We start from the raw sequence: 21,839 nt of genomic DNA, 5'->3' as shown, positions 1-21,839 counted from the left end.
AGCAGAAAAGCATGGTGTAGTTTAAAACATTAAATGCGTTGAGTGGCACAAAGCTTCTACTAATAATATGTTTCTCAAGCATCGTGTTATATGGGTTGAGCATTCAGAGTACCGACGTGCACTTGCCCTAATATAAATAAATGGTTAGATTGCATTAAATATATTTTTTGTTTATTAAAAATAAAGTTGATAATAAATATCAAGGGTTGTGATTATTTTATAAGTGTTGGGTCACTTACACCGTCGGTGCATAGAATAATTTCCAATATGTTAAAGATAATTTTATCTAAATCAATGTGAAATTAGTTCAATGTCATATAGTCTACTCGCATTAGTCATTTCTCTATAAATGAGAGTTTATGAATTCAAGAAACTTAATCTAGACTAGGGGTGCGCAAAAAAACCTCAAAAACCCGAAAAATCAGTCTTAACCAACCAGCTAGGTCTGGGTTTTATAAAAAAAAGTATAGCAAACTGAATTACTCCGAGTTTGAACCGCATCAAACCCGGTCCGATCCTGATCCTAAATTTAAAATAAAAATAAAAATTGAAAGCGCATTGGGCCCGATTGGAAGCGTATTTGCTATTGTTGTTGGGTATGAGACCTAAGAATCAATGAGGATTGAAAGCTTAATGTAGACCTTTTGTTTTTGGATTGAAAACTTAGAATTGATTTGTTCATTTTGGTAAAATAACAATAAATACGCTCTCGTTTATGTCCCCCACTCTGACTACCACAGCCTTCGCCATGGATTCAAATTTGCTCACCACTTTTATTTTGTGGTGATATCACCACCCTATTAAAACTTGCCACATCATATAGAATTAATTGAATACTTAAAATATAATTTTTTAATAAAACATCATGATAAACTATAATTATGTTTTATAACATGTGGCAGTTTTGTATTGAGTGGTGGTATCACCACCAAAATATTGGTGGTGAGCAAATTTGAATCCCTTTGCGATCATAAGGAATAGCACTATCGCCACCACCTAAATCGCCCAGGTCCTCCGAGACTTATCGTTGGAAATCTGCGACAAAATAGAGCTTAATTTCATGTGCAGATCCAACTCCCGATTCTCTCATAAAAAAACAAAGAGGGAGCTCTTCTTCATCCAAACCCCAAATTCACACACCCAATAAGAGTTGGTTTCTTCTACTTTCAGGGGCAACGAAATGACTCCTTCTTCTGCTTCCTCGGCGTCGTCGCAGCTCTTGTTTCCATCAATCTCCGAACCTCCTCTGTAACATCATCAACCCCTCCATTTTTCTTGGGCATGTTTGAGCCCAAAAACCCAGAAAACCGGCCAGAAAATTTTCGGTTCGGATTTAGTTTAGGCCCATCTTATGGATAACACGATTTTGGATTGGCCCGAAAAGTTTGGGCTTGGTCCCGAGCTCAGCAAATTTGTATATGGGCTCGACCCGTTCCTAACCCTACAAGAAAGCAATCTGGGAAGATAGAGAGTCAACACAAACTCCTAGCTTATCAAAAGTGCAGGCAAAAGGCCAAGAGTCTAATCGTATTGAGTTTGATAACAAGCTAGTTGTTATGAATTCTCAATTCTATGTAATAATAAAAAATAAAAATCAACTCAAAATCACATTGGATGGGAAACAAAAATAGGGATTTTGAATATTTACTCTAATTCTAGAGACTTTTTTCCCCCTTACGCCGCTCACTTTTTTTTTTCTCACTTACCCACAATGACTCGAATAAGTACTTCTCTAATACCCACTTAAGTTTTTTTTTATTTTAGTTTTTTGTTTATTTTTAAAACTATTTTCCCCTCACCCCTTTGTCACATAGAGAGAGAAAATGGAAGAGAGCGAAGCCATAGGAGACTTCGCGGGAGGCCGGTCACCTATCGCCGATCGCCGGACTTTACTAAAATAGAGTCCATATAGATCATGTTGATTTTTATTGCGGGGCAATAATATTTTTTTTTGGGAGTCAATAAATAAATATTTATTAGGGAGTCAATAAACTTCTGAAAACTTTCAAAATCAAGAACATCTTCATTTTTTTACTAATTATTGACCTTCAATAAACATTTTATTGGGGGGCAATAAAAATTTTACTGGGGGACAATAAACTTTTTATTAGGGGCAATAAATTTCTTATTGTGGGGCAATAAACTTTTTATTGGGTTTTATTGGGAGACAATAATATTCTCCGGTGACCTATGAGATCTCCGAATTTTTTTTTTTTTTGTGTGGGACATTTGGTGACCTCTGGCGAGATTTCTGGCGACCAATGACCGGAGTCCCATGACTGGTGGCTGGTGACAGGACTGCGGTGAAGTTTCCGATGACTTCTCTCTCCCTAAGTGACAAAAGGATGGAGGATAAAATTGTCTCAAAAGTAAACAAAAAATAATAAAAAATACTTAATTGGGTATTAGGGCAAAAAATATGTAATTTGTTGAGTAAGTGGGTGATCTTATAAGATGTTTGGGTAAGTGGAGTTTTTTTTTTTTTGATTTGTCAATCACACGGTGTCCTGAAAAGCTTCCTAGGCCCAGAGACTAATCCGTGCTCGGGGGATCTTGTCAAAACGCTTCCTCCCCCTATTATGTTTCGGTAAGTGGAGTTAGTATAGCTCAAATTTGGATAAATAGGCATTTTCTCTAAATTAATCCCCGTATTTAAATTTAATTGTGTAGTTACCATAACTTGTTAATTGATACGGGCAACTCATTAGTAGCATGATTAGAACTACTAAGCTCTCAGGCCCAAAAAAGGATCCCTTGCAACCATAGCCGTTAACCTGCAACCACTATGAATGTGCTGCCAACATCTTGGTAGCAATTTATTGTAATGCAACCTCACAGCCATGATCCTCCACTGGTGAGACAAAACCAGCTAAGACCGGTCATCTGACAAACCAGAAGCATCGTTAATTCATATTAGGGAGATCGTGATCCATGCCATGTCGTCGCTATGATGTTCCTTAAATGGCTTTCCTGCTCTTTTCTTCCACAAGTGCTCGACAATCTGTAAGGATGATATTACTAAGAGGGTGCTTAAGGATGAGAAGGCACAAAATTAAAAACCACCCCCGCTAGTGAAACACCAAAGGAGAAAGAGCTAGCTAAGGAATGAGATCCATGAGAGAGGGATGGGAAGAGAGAATACAACTTTCGCTGAGGGAAACCTCAAAGTGCCTAGGGCACACGATGGCTGCTAGGTTATTTGTAAAGAGGGGGGGTACTTAATCGGAGAAGTATCAGAGTGCTACAAATCCCAAGCGATAAATGTTATGAAATTGCTAAATCAACAGCTCCTCCAGAATGGCTGGTAATACCACTTAAGATGTTCTTGATAAGAGCCAATCCAACCCCACAGCCAGTTTTACACGACCTTAACTTTTCTCTGACTCTGTAAGCTATATACTTCGTTATAGCTTTAATCCAAACGCATAGCATGCTAACTTGGTGTGATGAATTGGATGTTTGAGACAATATAAAACTTTATCACTGTTTTCGGATGTGGGTTTGCATGTCTTATTTGTCATCGGGCAATATCCGTCAGGTTTGTCTCTTGTTTTTCAACATATATATTTGGTTCTGAAAACAAAGTTGGCCTAAGACGATATTCGATTGGATTAATTTAGTCTGGCCGGGAGGATTTTTTTTTCTACTTCTATGGATTATATTCAGCTGCAGGAGGATGTAAGCTCAATGGTCCCATGGTCTAGTGGTTAGGACATTGGACTCTGAATCCAGTAACCCGAGTTCAAATCTCGGTGGGACCTTTCTTTTTCTCTTCTTTTTAGTTGTGAATTTTGGACAAGAGGCCTTTTATTCACTCTCTTCTCTGGACTCTGAATCCAGTAACCCGAGTTCAAATCTCGGTGGGACCTTTCTTTTTTCTCTTCCTTTTAGTTGTGAATTTTGAACAAGAGGCCTTTTAAACTTTCATCATCACAGAAGCTTTGACTATTCTTTCCTTTTCTCACTTCAACATAGCATCTGTTCCCTTTCTGGTCGATCAAAGCATGCTAAGATCATAACAATTATTTTGTTGGAACTTCCAAGTGCAGTTCAAAATACGTGAAATTAGAACAATTCTTTTGTTTTGTTTGAATCTCAAGAGATATGAGATTTGTCGGCGAAGGTTTCTAACCCCTTTGTTTTTTTGTCTCAAAAATAAAATTATTGCATTTGAAGGTCTTTTTCTCATTCTTCTCCAAAAAAAAAAAAAAAAAGAGTTTTTCTCGTGAAACATTCGTCTAGATGTTTGCAGGCTTAAATAATATTTTTCACATTCTCCAAAAAAATAATAAAATTGTATTTGCAGGGTTTTTGCCAATGCAAACTTCGTCACTAGAGGTGTCTAACCCATATTTTTCACTTTCAATTTCGTATTTGAGGGCTTTTGTGTTACAAACAATTTGTCCGAAAACATATCTCACCCATTTCCGAGAGGAAAATAATATAAGGGCCTGTTTGGATATAGGGATTTGGGAGTGTGGATTTGGATTTGAAACCCCCAAATCCAAATCTGCTTGTTTGGCTGTCTTTTTTAGTGAGTATTTGGATTTCTTCAAAATCACCCCAGAGATTTCAGATAGCAAATTTTGATGATTTCAAATAACTAGGGGACCCTAGTTATTTCAAATCATCAGGTCTTGGATTCCTTGAAAAAACATATCATGCTCTCTCTTTGTTCTTTTCTCCTCTTTCACTCTCCAAGGTTTCTCTCACATCCTTCGATCTACTCTCTCTCACTGCAGTCTCTAATCTCTTATGGGATTGGATTGAAGAAATCCAGGCCCAACCTACTGTCTCGACTCCAACAGAGACCGGACCCAGCCATCATCGACGCTGGCGACCAAGAAGGCCAGACCCGCCGATCACTCGTCGCTGAACTCGCTCTTCGGCAACCTGGACTTCTCCGTCGATCTTCGTCTTGTCTTCGGCTTTATCGATCACCTCTTTCTCTCACTTGGTCTGTTCTTCTTCTGCGTCGCCGACGACTCATTGACGACGGCAATGGTGGCTGAGCTCTCCGCCGCTGACTTCATCCCCTCCGAGTCAAGTTTCAGATTGCTCTGAAGCCTTTGATGGTTGATTTGGTTGAGATGGATGCTGTTCTAATATTACAAAATCTAAATCTTCAATTTTAAATCTCTATATATCTTTTTTAATCTAAACTGCAAAATTTAGAATACACATATTTCAATTCTGCAGATTTTAAATACATAAGATTTGAAATTCAAATCCAAATCAAAATTCTGTTTCCAAACGGGGCCTAATTATAGTTGAAGGCCACTTGCCGATTGATTAGGTCAGTTAAGGGCCTTAGCTGGATGATCCGGGCTGGTTCCCTCTCGACAATGAAGCTCATCCCTCACCATTTTACTGGCCGACCTTAACCCCAATTATTTTGAGTACATATCTGCTATTTGGTACCACTCTGGCAGCGGCACACATCGAAACACCGGTTTACCCCTAGATTCTCAGGTCGACTGTTACACCACAACGCCTTTCAGGGAGCAAGTTTGTTTGAATCTAAGTAGATGTCTCGTCCTATTACAACTTACAAATATGAAAGTCATGTTTTAGGGATTGGTATAAACTTATTATGTGAAAACATGTTTCTCAGGAATGGTTCCAACATCCAAGAGTTGCAGATTGTCCAGATTATAGAAGAGAGTCCACATAGATCATGTTGATTTCATCAGATGTTTCATTTACTAAAATTTTACCAGAAACGAGATGATAGCATCGGCTTCCATAACACCAGCTATAAGCCATCAAACAAACCAAATAACTTTTCCAGCACTATCAGTAAACTTCTGAATTCCATGTTCCATCAAAACAAAGAATTTTACAACCAAAAAGAATGAATGTCCTGCTGTGGATCTCTCTATAGGACTGAATTGTACAGGAAAATTACAAATTCCGCTATACAAAAGGCAGGATGTCAAGTGATAGGACACAGTGAATGTTCGAAGAATCTTCCTAATGCAAACTAGTTTCAACTAAGCTCATTTTCCAACTATCTGATGAAACAAAAGATTACAGCTTTACAAATTCCCAGTATATCAAAATGGGAAACCTAGGTTTATCTCTATACTGTATCCGAAGTTCCGAACATGTCCCGCTGACCATACAGATGGAAATTATGATGACCTAAAAGTGAGACAACTTGAATCGAGGAGAGGAAACTCTGCTGAGAGCAATCATGCAGGAATGCAGAAAGACGAACTCAAAGTTGGAGGCAAGACACAAACCAAATGAGGCCCTGCAGGATTGCAACTTATATTTGATTCATCAACATTTGGCAAACCAAGTTGAGGGGGGCGAACGTATCCCGCCACCAGAGGCACACATAGTATTGAAATCTCTATCCTTGAACCTGTCAGTGGTAAAATACGTTTCATGAAGGTGTCAACAGAGAGAAAACCGAATTCCTAGTTATTAGCCAGAAGACAATCTCCTTGGCAAAATCAAATAGGGAATCCCCAAAACAAATACATATAACTAAGCAGTTCATAAACCTTGCTTTGCAGAGAGAGAGACATGCCCTCTTTTCCTCCCAGCAACCATCCAACTTTCAGTGTTTGCATTGACTTCATATAACACCTCATCCTGTTGGCAAACAAAAAATTGTTGATATATTTCTGTGTTGAGAATTTCACAGTTCATATACAGGGTTATAAATGCCTATAGTACACAGATTGCCCAGTTTATTCACAATCTGCATTCCACATCTACCAAAGATAACAGGACAGAACTGGAAATAGACTAAAAAGGTAGCCAGAGTCTAACTGAACTCCAGTTACTGCAGTAATCAATGATAAAATCAGTCAAACTGTTCAAGGTCCCTCCAAAAGTAAGAGTGTCAGTTTGGCTGGTTGCTATTGGGAGGTCAGCAGATGTGATCTTGTACAGAAGTGGTTGGCCTCATCAATGCCATTTCATGTAAAGCTGGGGAGCATAGCGTGAATCATATTTTTCTCTAGTGCCCTTATTCCTTCTAATTGTGGTGAAAGTTGTGTAGGAGGCTGGAGCTAGTTGGGCTATTCCAAAGGAGTCTTGAGCACTCATTTCCAGGCTTCGGGAAAGGAAAGAAAGCTGAAACTCTATGGGGCTGCTTGTTGCTGGCAATTTTTTTGGGTTTTATGGATGGGGTGTAACAGAACTTTTGAGGGTTGATGAGGCAGTGGGCGTGGTAGATATTTTGGGATCAAGTGCAATACATTGATCTGCATTATGAGCACCGGTTACTGTTGTTCTTAGGGATTATTCCTCTTCTTCTATTAGGATGAATCTATTAGCTGTTGTGAAGTGAGGCTGGATTCTTGTGTTTTCTGGTTGCTAATCTCTGTGTTTCTGTATTTTCTTCTCAGCCATAGGCCATGGATTCCCTTGTACAGTCCTTGTATTTTTCTATGTTTAAAAATTCTAAGTTTTTTATACAAAGAAAAAAAAAAGGAAAACAAAAACACAAAAGGGAGCAAGATAAAGTCGAAGGTGCATTCTAACTATTCAATTTTGCCTTTTTATAACTGAAAAGCGACCTCAACAACCTAGAAAATAATTCAAACACAGTTCAGCAGACCACTGATTATCTGTTTAAGGTCCTTTAAACTAATGATTCCCAAGTGTCTACAGGACTTTTTTATTTATTTTTATTATTACCTTTTGTTTTAACTATTGAAAATCTTAAAAGATAAGAAAGACGACATACCATCTTATGTGGTGTTTTGTAATTTATGAAAGACAATACTGACTAATCAGGGGTTCACATCCAAAACCAATTGGCAATGGATGGAGTGGCCCAAACCCTTGTAAACCCATAGGCAAAGGTCCCATTTTTCCCATGTGGGATGTGTATATTCTCAACACGCCCCTGCATGTGTGGCGAATTTTCAAGCCATACACGTGGACAACTTTGGGTGACGTGGAGCCCGTGTGGCCATAAGGCATGCACACGTGGGTAACCCGCTCTGATACCATGATAAAGCAATCTGGGGTTCACATCCAAAACCAATTGGCAATGGATGGAGTGGCCCAAACCCTTATAAACCCATAGGCAAAGGTCCCATTTTTCCCATGTGGAATGTGTATATTCTCAACATTGATTATGGCTAAATAATGATGCAACACATGAATCATTTCCTGGAAATTGACAGAACCTATAGCACCCTAAATTTTTAAGCGAAACTAAACGAACAACACTGCACGTCTGCAGCTATATGAAATTCTATTAAAAAGTGATACTAATTCACACTCAGAAATAGAGATGAATCAGACAAGGAGTGAACTATCAGCATCCTAAGATTTAGTCATCATATCTAACTTGTTCACAGAGATCACGTCATGACTTACATTGTTATGGGAAAGTTCATTCTCTTCAAAATCCTTTAATCTTTCAACCCTCCATTTCATGGTAACTAGCTGGCCAACCCTAAGGCCACTAGAAGGGAGAGGAAGAAAACCAACGGCCAGGACTGGATCAAGCACAGGCCTTTGCAAAACAAGAGCACTCCTGAAAATCAGATCCTGTCCAGCACCCTCAGGCCCAAAAGCCACAGGTGGGTGCGCTCCAGCTGTTCTATCACCAGAAATTCCATATCTAATATTTAGTATACTATCTGATTGAACAACCTTAGCTTCATCTGCAAGAAAAACAAAAAGAAATAAAAATTAAAAAAAAATTAAAAAGAGATGCATTGGTTTACAGGTCAAATGAAGAGAATTTTGAATATTAAATGATTCTAAAATAAATCCGAATTGCAAGCAATAGTTGGCGGCAGACGCAGAAGTACCAATCTTAACAGATTGCCGGAGGGTGAAGATAAATAAGTAAATGGTTAGATGACTATTATCCTACTTTGCAAAGAGGCTAGCTTTTACCATAATTTTTTTTTTTTTGTACCCTAATCAATTTACAGTAAGCTCCTACAAGTTCCTATAGGGAAAAAAGTCATGATATTATCCTCCTCTCACGCAAGCAGACCAATCAGCTCAACTAATAGTATCAGGTTGATCAGACTGAAGACCAGATAGTTTAAAGGTCATGTTGATGCTATACAGATCATCCTTACTTCTTTCGCCCTCAATCCTTATAAGGAAAATTAATACTTGCAAAGTAAAATACACCCTAAATATGATTCAACAGGCTCTTCTTAATCTCATATTAAAAACATGACAATACTGCATGTTAATGGTAATGTTATGAAACACTCATCAACAAGAATGCATTTTCTTCGGTTTGACTCAGAAGACCTGAAGCTTAGAAATATGCCAACATTTATAACATAAAAACACAATACCTTCAGAATTTGTCTTCCCTAAGCATATACTGAATAATATTCCTGCTCTAGAATTTGGAGAAACAACGAGTGGAAAGTAGGCAGAAGTTGGTCTCCCATCACTTTGTCCAGTATTAACAAATCCATCTTGAAGATCAAGCCAAGCATCATAAATCGTCAATGTGGCTTTCACTTCAGAGTGCAAAATCACCTGGAAGTAATACCAAGATGGATGTCAAAAGGCCAAAGAACTAAAACTAATGAAGACATTTATAATCATCATGAGTACAACAAATCTATGACAGTCAATCCTTAATTCATTGATTTTACAAATATCCTATTAGATAAGCTCTCTTGTTCATGAATTTATAAGCCCTTATTTTGGTAGTTGCCAGAAGAAGCTTAGTTTAACATGGCAGAGTGCAATCTTCAATTATACATTATATCCTATTAGATAAGCTCTCTTGTTCATGAATTTATAAGCCCTTATTTTGGTAGTTGCCAGAAGAAGCTTAGTTTAACATGGCAGAGTGCAATCTTCAATTATACAGAGCCATGAATGAAAGTTAAATTCAGATTAAGATAAATGGTTACGCATTACAATTTTGAAGACAGACATTACCATGTTTCAACACATGCATATTGCACAGACGGTCATCTTGAAGATCTAAACACCAAACTAGGGCTTTATCAGTATGTCCTCATGAACATATTTGTTCATAGCAAGATAAAAAGATGTACTTGTCTCAACTTTGGTAGTTCCTAAACAACGTATTCAAACACAAAAGTATATGGCGAGGCTCAAGTCTTGAAGAGGTAGGTAAAAGCCTTTGAGAACTGAATGATCAAAATAAAAATATATAAAAAACATAACATAGTATAAAAAAGTATTAATAACATTACTGGTGCTGAATTGTCTCCTCCCCCTAGCCTTGGGTTGATGATTTCCAAGTGGGATCATAGAATTTGAAAAGTCAAAATTTCAACTTTTTTTTTTTTGGGGGACTGTTCCGAGGTGAGAACCGGTATGATTGGGTTCTGTTCAAGGTTAGAACACATGACCTAATTTCTGTGACCAAAGTCACTTTACAAAATGCCCTAAACTGCTCTGTTTTGTTTTTATCTAAAACACCCAGGGGACACTTTGTTGTTTTGGACTGGTCAACTTAAAGAGGCAGATCTAAGCATACCCGAACTCTGCCCTTCCCAGATTCCCTAAAAAGCCTATGCCTTCTCCATCTCTGCAATGAAGAGTACACCTCAGACTTAAAGGCCGCTGTTTCAAGGCAAACGCCCACCTCTGGGCCACCTCACCCAGACGTGCACCTCAAAAATGCCTCTAACCTCAGTAAGAACCATAGACAGTAAGGTATCAATGAAAATGATAATTATTATATTATGTCACACATATCAGGCATCACGACAACATGATGACAAAAAGAATAGACAACAGAATTTGTAGCGAAATCTCGAGGATGATATGGAATCGACAATAAGCCTTATGTATCTGGTTGTGGGAAATTCCCAGTTCAAGTTGGACGCCTATCGAATTGTCTAACACATAACAGAAAACTGATTTGTTTAAATGTGGCAGCCGTTTCACATAATCAAAGTTACATAAAGACCGAGTGTTGCTAACAATTAAATAAATACCTGTAGAAGCAAAGTTCCATCATTGCATTTATCTGCAACTCGTGTGCTCACATGGAAAGGATCGGTAAAATGCACAGCTAGGGTCCTGTATATTTAAGTCATATGTTCAGCATATATATATATATATATATATATATATATATATATATCAACACAACACATTGAACAATAGGAACAAAAAATAGAACACAAAATAACAGTAAGAACCCAGCAGGATGAGGTAAAACGAGTAATGCCTCTCAAAAATCTGATTGTGAGATGCTCCAAATTCAAGTTTTAGTGCTATTGTCCTCATTCCATCCAAATTGATCTGTCTTTGGGGAGCCACTGCAATAAGACATGATGCATCATACATAGGTAAGCCGCTGGATGCAACAGAAAGCATATACACGTAGAACACACATTATAGAAACATAACCAAAACTTTTGCATCACATTCACAACCTGAAGATGATCCTCTTGCAAGTGTTTCGCTGATAGCACGAATTGGAATCCATACAATAGATGGCAAATTACTTGCCCAATCTGGAAACTCTACTCTATCACCAGAAAGAGCCAACTGCTCAACCGAACTATTTGATTCATCACTGTAGCTCTCCATCTCAATGAAATGTGACTCTTCAATTTTAAGGCCAGGACCAGTATCAACATACAAGGCAGCACCTTTGAGGGAGTAGTTAATGGGCCTTACTATAATCCCAACCCATTGAGTTTCATTTATAAGCAGGGCAGTTGAAATAGCTGCAGCAAGATCAACAAGAGGTCGCGCTTTGGAAACCTATGAAGAAAAGGTTCATTAGATAGTACAACGCACAAGTACATCTAACAAGATGAACTGAAAGAAATTTTCATCTCAAAGTTATGTGTTGCTACCGGATGCAAGTTACTACAAGGATAAAGAACAGCAATGAACTAGTAATTTGGTATGTAATGGATACATAGAGAAAGGCACCTTTAAAACTGGCCTAGGAGGCTTTTCATAACTCATAAAATCCTCGCTGTCTTCAGGGCCTCCTTTGGAAAAGCTATGAGACCTGAATCTTAACTGCCCAATCTGCCCGGTAAGAACCCCCAAAACATATGAACCTGGTTTTTGGGGTGGTAAATCTAGAGTAACGGTATTCCGACCAGGCTTTAATACAATAGCAGTAGAGCTCCATAGTGCCTGAAGGATAGGTGAAATAACAAGTTACTGGAATGCTCATACAACCTATAATCTGATATGGGCGGAGATGAAATTGCATTTCGAGGTCCAAGAAAGTTTACCTTAGCAACCTCATCAGTATTGAAAATTGCATTCAATGTGAGATTTAGGGAATCAAGAGTTATGTCATCAGGAAAGCCACTCCAAAATGTCACACATAGGGTACCAGGATCCCCATCACATAATTCTAACGGAGGCCCAGGATTACCAGAGAATGTAATTAATGATGAAACATCCAGTGGCACAGGTTGCTTCATTTCAGCATGTGCAAGATGAACAACCTCAGCCTGAAAAGCCTGACGTTCTTTGGTTAAAAACAAGCCTTTATCCAATGAAAGAAGCCTCACGCAAGAAGATAGATAGCCAGCTTGGTCATTGAGTGTCTTCTGACACTCTGCTAAGTTGGGCAGGACTTCTGCCAACAAATCTTGCCATCCTTCACCCGCATAAAGAGCACAGACCTTTTCATATGACTTTGCAGCTAGATCAAAGTTTCCATGCTTAAACAAGACTGCTGCTATTTCTCCATCAAGGACAACTCCATGCCTTTTCCACCAGGATCGATGGTAATTGTCCGCAGCACCCTTAGTCAGCTCCAAATATTTTTGCTGCAACACCAGAATTCATAATCAAGAAAAAATAGTGAAAGCGTGTGCAGTGCAAAATTTTAATTAGAGATCCAGGTATCTACATAATACATCTTTAATACTTACTTACAAAAACGTAATCTGCCATTAACAGAATGATTCCATACTAAAACTGCTTTATGAGCAGCTAGTGTATTTTATATGAGGATTTATAATTTGATGAAATAGAGATGTCACCCAGAAAAATGGATATTTTAACTATTATTATTACTATTACTACTATTATTACTATTATTATTATTATTTGAATAGAAACAAAAGTTATACACCATGTATAGAGGAATCAATCATGTGAAGAATCTTTCATCGATAATAAACTACAAATTTGCCTACTATTCATACCTCGAACTCCTCTGTAGATGACAAAGACTTCCATAGATCAGTATTAGAAATTGTACTCTGCAGAGCATGTTCAGCTGCAACATAAATCTCTGCAAGTCTCATGGGCCGATCAATTGAGCCCTCAAACATTCCTGGTGAAGAGTTTGTACGCGACATAACACTTGCTTGTACTTTTTGTAATGAGGGCATCTTAATTGATGCATCTGAACCTGAACTGCCACCATATTATGACTACATTACAACTCGAAAATGAAAATTCGGAAAACATAAATATAAAAGCATGAAACAAGGATTCAATCAGGATCAATGAATCCGTAATGAACAGAGCAATATATTTGCTTCAACTGTTAAATTTCCATTACCCATCAGTCAAAGCTTGGCGACCATCAAGCATTTCAAACATATTTCCAGCAGAGAGAGAAGCTCTCCTCCGATTCGCCTCACGCAGTAGTACAGAAGGTTCAAGAGGCAATGGTTTTCTTTGAATACCAAAGTGCTTGGTAGCTGGAGTTGCCTGTAGAATTATCTGCAAAAAAATAAACAAATTATCCAAGGGGCAACAACAGAAGTATTGTGAAATTAGATTATCCATTATCATTAATCAAAGATTAATTTGATATACAGCACCTGTGGTTACACTTATACACTTGTGGTGGTTCGACAAAGGTGGTAAATGATGGAATACATTTAATTGCCAGGGTAAACTAATACGGTAATACTTACAAATAAAAATGTCCAAATTGGAAAAGTTCTGAGGGATTAGAAGATCTATTATGAAAATGGATCAAATCTTCAGCTTTCAAGGTAAAAAAATTGATGTAATAAACAATTCAAAAGTAACTTTACGGTTTTTTGTTATATTAAGGTATAAGTACCACAAATTTTTAACAAAAAGTGCTTTGAAATGCCTTTAGCTAGGCTTCAAGCATACAACTTTATTCTACATTATTGACAGGTCAAATGGAAAACAAAATGCAAGAACAATAAATGTTCCTGACAAGAATTTCGTGGTGATATATACCGAGTATGCTAGACAGATATAAACTGATGGATTCTATATTGAAGCAAATTATCTCCCCAAAGTTTGTACCCAAAAAAATAAAAAAATTTCTCCCCTAAGAACATATCAAACTAAACTTTAGCTAGTCCAATGCCGCATGTGCCATACTGAGAATCTACCTTTTCTTTTGCTAGCACCTCAGAAGAAGCATCAGGTGGAACTGAAGGCCAAATTGCTGGCTTGGGCCAAGGTAGCATGCTGAGTGAAGCACTGTACAAATGATTTGAAAGGTTCAGGAAAGAAGATAAGATAAGAAAACCATCTGCATTAAATGTAATTTCTTCTTTGCATGTCAAAGCTTGTATCTAGAATGCTAAGAATGATTTTACATCTTCAAAGATTCAATTTGTACCTGTTTCCAGGACTTCTTTCCATATTTGTGCCATATCCAATTAAATACGCAAGCCTCATGAACTGCATAAAAATATACATTTCATTATACACAGCCTTTTCTTACAGCAACTTTAACAACAATATATTAAGGAAAAAAAAACAGAGACAACTTATGATTGTCCAGCAGAACCACCTATTATAGTACACACAATAACATGCCAAACATTGAATAAAGTCCCAGCATCTTAAAAACAAAATTTCTGATGAATAGAGAGCTCATTTCAACACTGAGCTCCATCTCAGTTGTATCAATGCATTCCAACAAAGATATATCATGAAATAAATAAACAAAAACACATTTTAAGTTCCTCTATTACTCCAGAAACACGGAGAACTATTACCTTGACCCTGCATAGTGAGTAAAGATCACCTTGAAGGCGGTAGAACTCCTTTTCTATATCAGCTGCTGCAAGTCCTTCCTTATAATGTGAAGCAGTTGCATGGACTACGGACATGCAAGCTGTTATAACCCAAACTTCACGCATACAAAAAGGTAGGCTATTCTGAGAACAACTCCAAAAGGAAGAAACAGGAAGGTGGGAAACAAAAAAGAAGAGTCAGAAATGATCATTTTGTACTGATGCAGAAGGTACTATGGTAAACAAATACTTGGCTTACAACAAACAAAAGAAAAGAAAAAAAAGAGAGAAGAATCTTAGATACCTCATGTACAGCCAGCGCCTTTGAAAAGCTTATAATGAATGAGTATCCCCTTGACGCAACCTCATAGGGGCGATTCAGCTTGAATAATAGCTACATTTAAACATGTGTCAGAGATGCAGTCCACAAATATTATTTCAGCAAGAAATGACTAAAAATGAATGAACTTTCCATAATAAAATGAAGGAGAACCTTAAATTATGACTTTTACATAGTGGTAAAATTTCTTAAAGAGATGGTACAGTTGTCTAGAATATGATCACAGTAACATATGAGGTGTTTTGGTAACCATCAACACAACCGACTCAGTCTGCTCCCAAAGAGTGCAGAGTTAGATTTAAGGTTAAGAGTTGTCACTAGAGCTGCTTTTGCTACTCTTAGGCCATCAATTGCAATAATCTGAACCTCGAAAATGCATTAGAAGCAGAACAGCCAGTACGAAGCCACCATACATTGCAATTTACCTCACTAAAATGCATCGGCCAGAAGACTGGCCACCTTGAAGTTTGTTTGTTTCTGATGGTCAGAGAGTATTCATATTAAGTAAAAGGCCAACAGCATTTCTTTTTATAACACTGTAAAACTTCAGTCATCACTTGCGCAGTGTAGTCTTATAATAACACATTCCGGGTGAGCTTAGGATTGCGGTGAGTTTTTAAAAAGGAGATTCCCGTGCTATGCCAATAATCAGCTGAACTGTGAAGTAAATCTAAAAAGCAGTCTCAAGAGTGTTTTGTAAATTTTGGTGTGAAGATGGTGGTGCATAAATAATGACAAAAAGCTGCCTGTCACCGGCTTGATAATACTACTGTGAGAGGTGCTCAGATATTTTAATAAGCAGCTTTCATATCAAACCCACCCAAGCAGACTAAATTACACTATTAAGCCGCGTTTTATAAAATAACCTTAATCCCAGATTGGCCCTTCATTTCATCTATAAATTCTTATAGCCGAACTAAGTTTCAGTAGGGAGTATTGTACACAGAATATTATGTCCTGCTAGAGAGAGAGAGAGAGAGAGAGAGAGATGCCTCTATAATAATGAATTATTGAATGACCATATGTTAATATTAGAATAACATTTTGAACCAGCGGGAATCATGTAACAGTTGACCAAGTAGTTGAGAATGTATTTAACAGAAGTTAACGGATGGATTTGGCAACGAAGTAAGCACCATACTTGAAAGTAAGCAAAAGTAGTCCATGAATTGTCCGATAGAATTGTTTAAATGAAATCACTGTCTTGACCTTTTTCTTTTTTAATACAACCAATTGAAGGTTATAGGACTCAGTCTGGCATACCTTTGATTGACAGGCAAACAGATACTGTCTAAATTCGAATTCCCTAAATGAGTCATCTTGAACAATTTGTGTCAATGGTTTGTTTCCGGAATTAAGCAATGATGCTTGATCATCACCGTGGTCAACTCCACCAAAGTCCCTCCGTTTTCCGGTCATTTCAACTGCATCACATCAAAAAATATTCATTAAGGTTTATACTAGAAAAACAAAATTCTATGTTTTATATTCCTTCCTAACTTAATTTTCCTTTCAGAACAGGTATAAGAGTGTACACAAAATCATGATCTCCTACTCACAGATGAGCATAAAAGTTCATGCTCGCAAATCACTGCTCAAAACAGAACTGGTGGCATTTAAGTAATTAAAAAAAAAGTAGTTTATGAGAGTAGTTGTTGGATTTTGAAATAATGAATTACAAACATTGATTCGTGCTACCAAGAGTATAAGAGATCAGATGTGTTTGTATGTGAGGCTGTGAGTTTACAGCATACATGTGTATCATGGCTATTGTCTTTGAGGAGATATAAACAACCACACAGTTTGCAATAAGCAATTAATTTAAACGTGTTTATGAAAAATGATAGTGTTTGTTTGAACTAAAACTAAGATATGAAGTCAAGTTTATGAATGAATATTATTATTATAAATAGAATGACAACTGCAGCAGTCAATGGATGTTCATAGTTACATAAGGAGGGTATGCCAAGTCATGAAGAGTGCCACGTCTTCATAAAGTTTAGAATAAAACAAAATTGATTACCTAGTCAAAATCCCTACACGCAAACACTATCTCCATGCCTGCAGAGAATATTAAGAACTGAAGAGAAAATTAGATAAATGCTGAAAAGGTCCCAATACATGTACTTAAAGGTGATATTTTCAGTTCCATGTAAAGATAGCAAATTCTTTTCAGCATTTATCTAACTTTCTCTCAAGTTCTTAATACTTCTCTGTGGGTATAGAGATAGTGTTTGCCTGTATCATATTAATTTTCTCTTAATTTTCCCTGAATTTATTGTCTTTACATGAAACTGAAAATATCACCTTCAAGTACATGTATTGGTAATATTTTCAGTTTCATGTAAAGATGGTAAGTTCATTAGAAAGTATGCACAGAAATCATAACATTTATCTCAATCAAAAACGATACATCCATTATGTACCTGTTTCCAAATAACAAATTTCTAGCTCATCATATTCACGTAGTGAATCTTCATAAAGATGAGCCATCTCAAACATAAAAGCCAAGCTTTCCTGAGAACAGAAACAAATAACAGTAAGAAGCTGATGAAGAAATGTAATATATGGAATTGAAGACACAGACTTGTGGGACTTATGCCTCATAATTGCCTAAAGTAGGATTCAAAACGTGCTGTTATAACACAAGTCAAACCCACGAAAGTTCTTTGGGTAGCTTTTTGGTACAATTGATTTAGATTTTAGATAGAAAACTCATAATTGAATCACCAAGTAATATCCTTTTTACCGCCAAAGCATGCTAATCAAAATTTTAATTGATAAAATAGAACAACCTTCAAAATAAAAAAGTTGCAGAAATTCCAAACTGGCATGAAGCGTTGTTCACTGAGCTTGCGTATCTCATCCTCATAAAACTGTGCACGTCTATCCAATGTATTTCTGATGCACTCCATTATCTTGGATTCCAAGTCTTCCCAAAAGGTTTCTTCAGCACTATATAGGTCGAATTTGCAGCACCTGAGGAAGCCACATGTTTTTTTCTTATAAGATATTTATATATAAGGTGCAGAGGTAGAACATTAAGGGTTTACATTCCTAAGAAAATACATTACAAACATTGTAAAATGATTAAAAAGCTAAGCACACTTGTGAAATGATTCCAACATATGTTTTAGTAGTTCCAAACATATAGGTATTTGTAAGACCCACCCAAGCCAAGTATGCTAGTAAGATAGATGATATACAATAATTCATAAAAACAAGATGGATGCCAAGTTCATTTTAACATGTAGACTTGATTATAAAGGCTGAAAATTAGGAACGGTCCCTGTGGTGGAGGGTCATTCCTAATGTCAATACCCATGGATGAGATTTATAACCAGACTTAGTCCAACCTCACGAGTCCGTCAAACTCTTTTATAACAAGCCCAGGTGCCACGCACGTGCTGGAGTAAATTTTCCATTCATGCACTACACATGGGATTGTTATATTGGATTTTTGACGGAATCATGAATTTAATGCAATAGATACAGTTTGGGTACAGGCTGGCCAAGAGTGTTGCATGAAATTATAGTACTGAATCTTGCATTTCTATATCAACCTAGCATCAAGCTGACTTATGCAGGCTTCTTCTATATTATCATTGACATAAATCAGTTGGGTAAGCTTTTGTTGGGAATTGGAGAGCACTTGAGAACAATTGCTCTTGAAAACCTTTAAACTGAGGGGAAAAACTCAGATATGCTTCATGTGCAGTTAACTTTTAGCAAGCTATCATACACAGTGATCATTCGTATGTGCAAATTTCTCAATATAACTAAACTGGAGAGCATTTGAGAACAACTGCTCTTGAAAACCATCAAACTTTTGGGGGGGGGGGGGGGGGGGGGAACTTAGATATGCTTCACGTGTGGAAAATTTTAGCAAGGTATCATACACAGTGATTATTAGTGCATGAAAATTTCTCAATATTACTAAATCCACTAATTATACAAGCAGTTAGCTCACCTTTCTCTCTTCTTGGAGCTAAAATCAACTTCAAGTTTGGCATATACTTTATTTGCCAATTTGGTGGCTTGATCATTGTTTGGATGTGCCTTGGATACAAAAACAATAAACCATTCCCGTTCATCATTTTGGACAATTAGTTTTAGCCGTGGTTTGAGAATGGACTTGAATTCATCAAGATCCTACAAAATTACAAAAGAAACAAAAGTTATTGAACTAGTAGACTAGGAACAACACATTTAAACAGAAAAACGGAGACAATTTCCAGCCCCAAATGAAATACAAGTATATCAGATCTACAGGAGATAATAGCCATAAAACAGAGCATTAGTTCTAGCTCAAACTGACTCCAGTACATTTTGAGCAAAAATACTCAGTTAAATAGATATAACAGAGATCGATTGTTTCTCACATGCACTAACTAGCAAATTCAAACATGGGACAAGTCCTTTTCCATCTGGTCCAGATAGGAACACGAACATCATCCAATCACACACAGATAATACGCACACAAGGCAATTCCTTAGCTTCAAAATAAGTCGGCAACAGGTAAAGTATGAAAGAGAGAAATTGGCAACTTAATCAAAATGAGGTTAACCTATGGACTAAACTACAGTGCATTTGGATATCCCGTGCAGTTCTTTTAGTTACACACTAGATTGATTATGCACACAAGATGCAAGTGCAATGTGATGGCAATAACATTGAAAGAGATAAAGTGGGGTCTCTGATAGGAAAGTAAGTAGGTTGGAATTGGAATAAGGTATAGACACTATAATAACTTTCGTCCTTAAATCAATTATTAATTGTTTAATATGAAATGATTATTGTTAAAACTATGTAAATATGATTGGCAGATGAGGTTCTCTTAATAATATTGTTGATATAACCTAGTGCATGTGAAATATTTCACTGGGAAAAGTGAGGTGAAGGAGATTGCAGCTTACCTCACAGGTGACGAGGACTGCAGTTGCATATGGCTCCCGAAACCAAAACAACGACTGCTCCTGTGGGAATCGGCTGCGAAGTCTTGCATCTGTTGTTAATATGAATTCAGCACGGAAATTCTCCACAAACACAGGATTACGGGTCTTGTTATTTAAACAAGCTCTTTTGAAAGGCAAGTGCTCCTCAAATCCCTTCTTGACAGTAGGCCACAAATCACTAACATCTTCAACTGAAAAAGTCCTCATGGTAAAATAGTTAGATGGGAACTTGACAAAAGGACATAAGATTAGCACAAACACACTTGGCTATTCATTTCTGTTAGTTGAATTCAGCACCACACTTACAGCACGGCTACAGTATTCGCAGCTATTTGTTTCATGCATATGTAACGTTACAAGCATTGTTGACAATGTATGACCAGAAATAACTTGATCTAGCTTGTCACTAAACAAAGAACGATCACCGCATTTGTTCTTCAGCTAAATTAAGCATCACATGCATGATAGTACACTCTAAACATTTTTATATGTTCCGAAACGCCAAGCACAAAAATAGTGCATACTTGCAGTAGTAACTACCAATTCTTTTCGAAATACAATAAAACAAACTTTAATCACGCTCAGAGAATGTGCAGTTTTGCTTCTACAATCAAATTGCCCGAAATGAGGCTCTTAATTACTCAAATCTCAATTTCGAACCTAAAAGTGAGAGAGGTAACTAAAAATCACGAAGATCAGAAGCTCCATGGTTCGCGAAAATTCAAATGAAGCTCAAAATTCGAATTAGTAGAGAGAATAGGAATATGAAATAGTGAGATTTACCAGCAATAACGAGATGATCGAGTGAATTCTTGATGGTCTGGAATTGAGCGAGATAGTTGGCCATGTTGGAGCTCGATCTATACCAACAACCATGTGCCAATTTTCATGATCACTATCAGAGATTCAGATGGAGATCTATATCTATGTATGTATTACAGAGAGAGAGAGAGAGAGAGAGAGCTTGAGTGTGAAGAGTGGTTGGTTGCTCTCACTGTGCTTACGCGATCCAGTAATGCTTCGCTTTGGAGTTGAAGGTGGGCTTCAATTTGGTACGGGCCGGTGATCTAGTGCTTCGCGGCACATCACGCTTAATGATTCCTATATTGGATCTGCCCGTTTAATTCCCCGACTAATCTCTTCTTTTTTTTGACAATTATTCCTGGTTAGTTACTGAAATATTTCAGCTAAGAAATAGAAAATTATTCTCTAATAAACATGCCTCGGGTTGAATGTCATTGACCATTATCAACTGGTATGCTCTTATGCTCCTTTTCAAAAGAATATTTTTCATTTTCGTCCTTGCTAAAAGAACTGTTATTTTTTTTTTTTGAGAATGTGCTAAAAGAACTGTTATCAATGTAATAAAAATAAAAATGATTTAATAATGATGAAATATATACAGTAAACTGCGATCTCATCAAATGATTGAAGTAGCATAATATTATGCACATTCTATAAAAGTTACAACACCTTACATATCGCATTGAACATTGGCTATCGTAAATTATAGTGTCAAGTTGTAATTGCATTACACCTAACAACATATTGTGTCACCATATGGCAGTAACAAGGGGCATAAAAGGGCATGAAATAAAAGTAAAATGTTGCAA

The 21,839-nt window shown here is 37.1% G+C and overlaps 1 protein-coding gene and 1 non-coding gene across 2 annotated transcripts; one reads left to right on the top strand and one right to left on the bottom strand.

Moving 5' to 3' along the window:
• The first annotated feature begins 3,689 nt into the window (after positions 1–3,689).
• TRNAQ-CUG lies at positions 3,690–3,761 on the top strand. The gene has a single exon. It is a non-coding gene; the product is annotated as a tRNA-Gln (tRNA).
• A 2,011-nt stretch (positions 3,762–5,772) lies between these two features.
• Positions 5,773–21,340, bottom strand: LOC112164866 (trafficking protein particle complex II-specific subunit 130 homolog). Its single transcript, XM_024301202.2, has 21 exons — positions 21,010–21,340; positions 20,188–20,417; positions 19,241–19,422; positions 18,066–18,249; positions 17,697–17,787; positions 16,534–16,694; positions 15,235–15,324; positions 14,913–15,074; positions 14,531–14,592; positions 14,298–14,388; positions 13,481–13,644; positions 13,119–13,332; positions 12,192–12,737; positions 11,878–12,090; positions 11,370–11,703; positions 11,162–11,252; positions 10,926–11,010; positions 9,294–9,483; positions 8,347–8,636; positions 6,513–6,603; positions 5,773–6,370 (listed from the first exon to the last, which is right to left on the bottom strand). The coding sequence occupies exons 1-21, from the start codon at positions 21,071–21,073 to the stop codon at positions 6,195–6,197; spliced, it is 3,711 nt and encodes a 1,236-aa protein (XP_024156970.1). The 5' UTR covers positions 21,074–21,340; the 3' UTR covers positions 5,773–6,194.
• Positions 21,341–21,839: the final 499 nt, after the last annotated feature.

The sequence above is a fragment of the Rosa chinensis genome, chromosome 5 (genome assembly GCF_002994745.2).
Source record: "Rosa chinensis cultivar Old Blush chromosome 5, RchiOBHm-V2, whole genome shotgun sequence".
Lineage (NCBI taxonomy): Eukaryota > Viridiplantae > Streptophyta > Magnoliopsida > Rosales > Rosaceae > Rosa > Rosa chinensis.
Note: the sequence above shows the minus strand (reverse complement) of the source record. Positions and strands in the feature narration are given on the sequence as shown.

Bases quoted from the DNA above. Each gene is read 5' to 3' on its own strand.
- LOC112164866 (XM_024301202.2), bottom strand. From the start codon at position 21,073: ATGGCCAACTATCTCGCTCAATTCCAGACCATCAAGAATTCACTCGAT. The intron at 19,423-20,187 runs GTAAGCTGCAAT...GTAATTTTGTAG, and splicing joins CAGTCCTCGTCACCTGTGAG to GATCTTGATGAATTCAAGTC. The intron at 15,075-15,234 runs GTATCTAAGATT...AGTTGTTCTCAG, and splicing joins AGGCGCTGGCTGTACATGAG to AATAGCCTACCTTTTTGTAT.